This window comes from Merops nubicus, unplaced genomic scaffold (assembly GCF_000691845.1).
Source record: "Merops nubicus isolate BGI_N331 unplaced genomic scaffold, ASM69184v1 scaffold6150, whole genome shotgun sequence".
NCBI lineage: Eukaryota > Metazoa > Chordata > Aves > Coraciiformes > Meropidae > Merops > Merops nubicus.
This window is the reverse complement of record NW_008580793.1, coordinates 66,435-69,894: the sequence shown is the minus strand read 5'-3', so window position 1 is coordinate 69,894 and position 3,460 is coordinate 66,435. Positions and strand designations below refer to the sequence as shown.

At 40.8% G+C, this 3,460-nt stretch overlaps 1 protein-coding gene across 1 annotated transcript in view; it reads right to left on the bottom strand.

Moving 5' to 3' along the window:
• Positions 1-3,460, bottom strand: part of KTN1 (kinectin 1 (kinesin receptor)) — a 55,039-nt gene that overhangs the window by 9,162 nt on the left and 42,417 nt on the right. Inside the window, exons 35-37 of the mRNA XM_008939335.1 lie at positions 2,390-2,461; positions 1,862-1,945; positions 1,583-1,666 (exon numbers count right to left, since the gene is read on the bottom strand). Coding sequence (XP_008937583.1) covers positions 1,583-1,666; positions 1,862-1,945; positions 2,390-2,461 — 240 coding nt within the window. The remainder of the gene's footprint in view (positions 1-1,582; positions 1,667-1,861; positions 1,946-2,389; positions 2,462-3,460) is intronic.

The window sequence follows — 3,460 nt, the reverse complement described above, 5'->3', positions numbered from 1 at the left end:
TTATTGTTCATTATTCCTCCTGCCAGTCTTCTGCAGAGCCAGCAGGGGATTAAAGAAGTGAACAATAGGCTACTCAGAGCCCTGAATCCCCACTGATTCCAAACTTACACGTCGTGTTTGGCTCGCCCTCGGATGGTTTCCCCCTTTGGAGCACCTTGGCTGGTGGAGGCTGGTTGTCTACATTTTGGAGGAGGACTGTGGAGCTCCTCTGCAGTTTGAGCTTCTCTCCTTGCTCACCTTATAAATTGGTGGGAAACATTTTGAAATCCCATCATTTCTCCTCCTCAGCCTCCTGCCTACTGCAAAAACCACCCCAAGACACCGGACAGCACTCCTGAGCCATCTGCATGAAGACAGTTGTTTACCTCCTCACACTCCTACCATGGGGCACAGCACCATGAGACTGCAGAGCCAAGCTGCCCTTGCAGGGAGCTCAGCTTTCTAAGCTCTTGTTGTTACAGACATAATAGATTGTTGCCTCACTCAAGAGGCTGGCGTTTGCTGATTAACTCCAGGATATGCATTCAATTCCCGTTTGCCTTGCTTTCAAGCTGAGAGGCTGTGGTTGCTGAGGCAGGATGCTAATCAATGCTGTACTAAACTTGCCAAGCAGACTATTAACTTAAGCAGATTGTTATTGTGGTGGGGGTTTTAAAAAAAATCAACTATTTGAACCCAGTTACATTAGTGGCAGTATCCTGGTAAGATCAGCAGCTCAGCCTGCAGCAACAAGTTGTCCCATCAACTTCTCTGAACCAGAATGAAGACATGGTGATAGAGACAACCTTCCTCAGTTCTGGCTCAAAAGCAAGAAAGCACTGACCAAACACAAGCAGAGGAAAGATCTGACTGCTCCTGCAGCCTTAAACACATCCCTGAAACAGGTGAGAAGAGAAAAGGCTCCAGCTGGAAAATCATGCAACTCCAGGTCTATAGCTCTGGCCTTGGTTAATCCAACTCCTTCTTGAGAAAAGCAGGCATAGGATACTGGCTGGACTGGACAGCATTTCTAGCCAAACATGCTGTAGCACAGTGCACACACCAAGCCAGCACAGATATTCAGCCACATTAGGATGCCAGCTGCAGAACAGCTGGATGCTCTAAATTAACACCAGTTTTGGCTAATTTCTGTACACACAGAGGAGGATGGAAAAGGCTTTGCACAGTCAGAGCACAGACACTACAATTGCATCCTCAAAAGCTTTAGGAAAAAAAAAAAAAAAAAAAAAAAAAATAAGAACACCAGAGGGAAATCCTCAAGTTAAACCCATGAGAGCACAACTTTTGTTGCTCCAGGGCCATTGTATCTGCTGTTGCACCTCGACACTGCAACACACTGATTCTCAAGAAGTTCCAGGAATAAAAGTCGTACAGACTTTGGAAAAAGTCTTAAGAACCAGACATGCTATTGTTAGGAGCATAGAAAGGGACAAATTGTAAAAGTCAGACTACATAAATGATTGCAATGGACAAAAATATCAAGCTGAAGAGGTTAGCAGAACAGACAGGATTTGAAATAAGTCTCCGCTTCATAAGTATGCTGGGAGCCTAGTTTGTGCCCAGCAGAGAACAAGCTTCTTACCAAATTTAACTCTTCATTCTGTCTTACTGCTTCAGAATATGAATCATCAAGCTTTTTCTGCAATTCAGTCAACAGATCTTTCAGCTGAAATGAAGTTTAGAGTTTTAGGATTTGTCTCCTTAGGATGCCCACTTTTCTTCTGCTCAGTTATTAGCGTGTTGCTCTACCCTAAGGTCACAAGCATATAAACTCCTCAGCCACAGGGGCTAAAGCATTAGATTAGTTTGCCAGCCAACTAGTAACCAAAAGCAAAAGAACAGTTGGGTCAATTATGTTTACCTCTCTGACTTCTGAAACATAAGTAGATCGTTCTATTTCTGCCTTTTCTAGTTCACTTTCCAAATGTTCTCTCTCTTTTTTAAGCTAGAAATAGAAAAACAGAGTTAAAACAGATGCTTTCAACACTTTCTCATAGTATCATTCAATATATAATTAGCTATAAATTTCTATCAAATATTCCATGATATCTAGAAAGCATTTCAAACCCAGTGATGGCACAGCACAGATTTAAAACTCTTACACTTCAAAAAGATAAAAAGAATCAAACCAAAGGCTGTCAACAATCAAACTGCTCAGTCTCACCAGGAAAGAGCCCCAGTGGGTGAGCACACAAGTACAAAACAGGACAATTTCCAGTACCCAGCTCCTCTGCTTCTTAAAAACACTGGCCAGAAGAGCCAGCTTAAACAGTAGCACAGGCTGCACTGCTTGCAGCAGAGAAGTCCTAGGAAGCCTAGACTTACAGAAGTCAAAAAATCACATTTAAGTAACAGAAAGCTTCAAAGACAAAAAAACACCTGCACGTACAGTTTCAACTTCTTTGATTTCCTCCTTTAACCTCTCTAGCTCATGCTCCAAAGAAACGACTGAAGAACGCATCTGCAGTTTTCAAGAAAGACATATACATCATTTAGTTGGGTTGGTCCAAGATAAATTCTTCATAGACAAAAACTTGCTTCTAGATAACTTCTAAAGGCCACTTCCAACCCAGAACACTATGATTCTACAGTTTAAAAATATTAAGGATACAACCACAGTGATATTCAATCAAGATGCTCACTTGTTCAGAGATTATTATTGAGATTTGGAATGTAAGGACAAAGCCAGTTGTCCATTGGCCATGGTAAAGGAAATATCTTTCCTAGACAAGGAAGACTGTCTCCATCCATGTATGATGCATACCCAAATTCAGCATATTTAGCCTCCTAAGAGGCTGAGGAAGTACAGCAGATGGTAGCATGTCTATGGTTCAAGATCTGACAGCCTTCTATAAGCCCCTCAAACAAGATGCTTATAAACCATATATCTGTTTGCTCCAGACTCATACTCTGGCAATCAAACTTACTAAGCAGATGTACTTTAGAAATCATTTATTTCAAAAAAAAAAAAAAAAAAAACAAACACCACTACTTTAATTCTAGATTAGTAAAGAAACATAAAAGGCCTTTTTCTTACAACTTTTGCTAGCAACAGAGCCTTCCTAAAAAGGAAAGCTTTGCAGGGAATTTCAAGTGTAATTAGTTGACCATAATGGATTAAGCAGTATTTTAACAGCTTCCAAAAAATCATTACGATTACATGATACTTAAATCTTAGCACAAAGAGTCTGTATCTCTTTACAAATGGACTTTGGAAAAAAAAAAAAAAAAAAAAAACACAGAACATGTGCTTAACAGAAATACAGCCCAAGCTGCCAGAGTCAAAAAAAATATACATCCCTGGGCACATTAATGGGACACATGTACATCCCTGAATTTTGGCTTCCTATCCTGCCAGCATCAATATTACCACGTGCTGTTTGGCTGCCTCCTGCATCAGCTGCCAAAAACGAACACAGACTTGTCATGATGGTCAAAGACCTTATTCCTGTTATTGCAT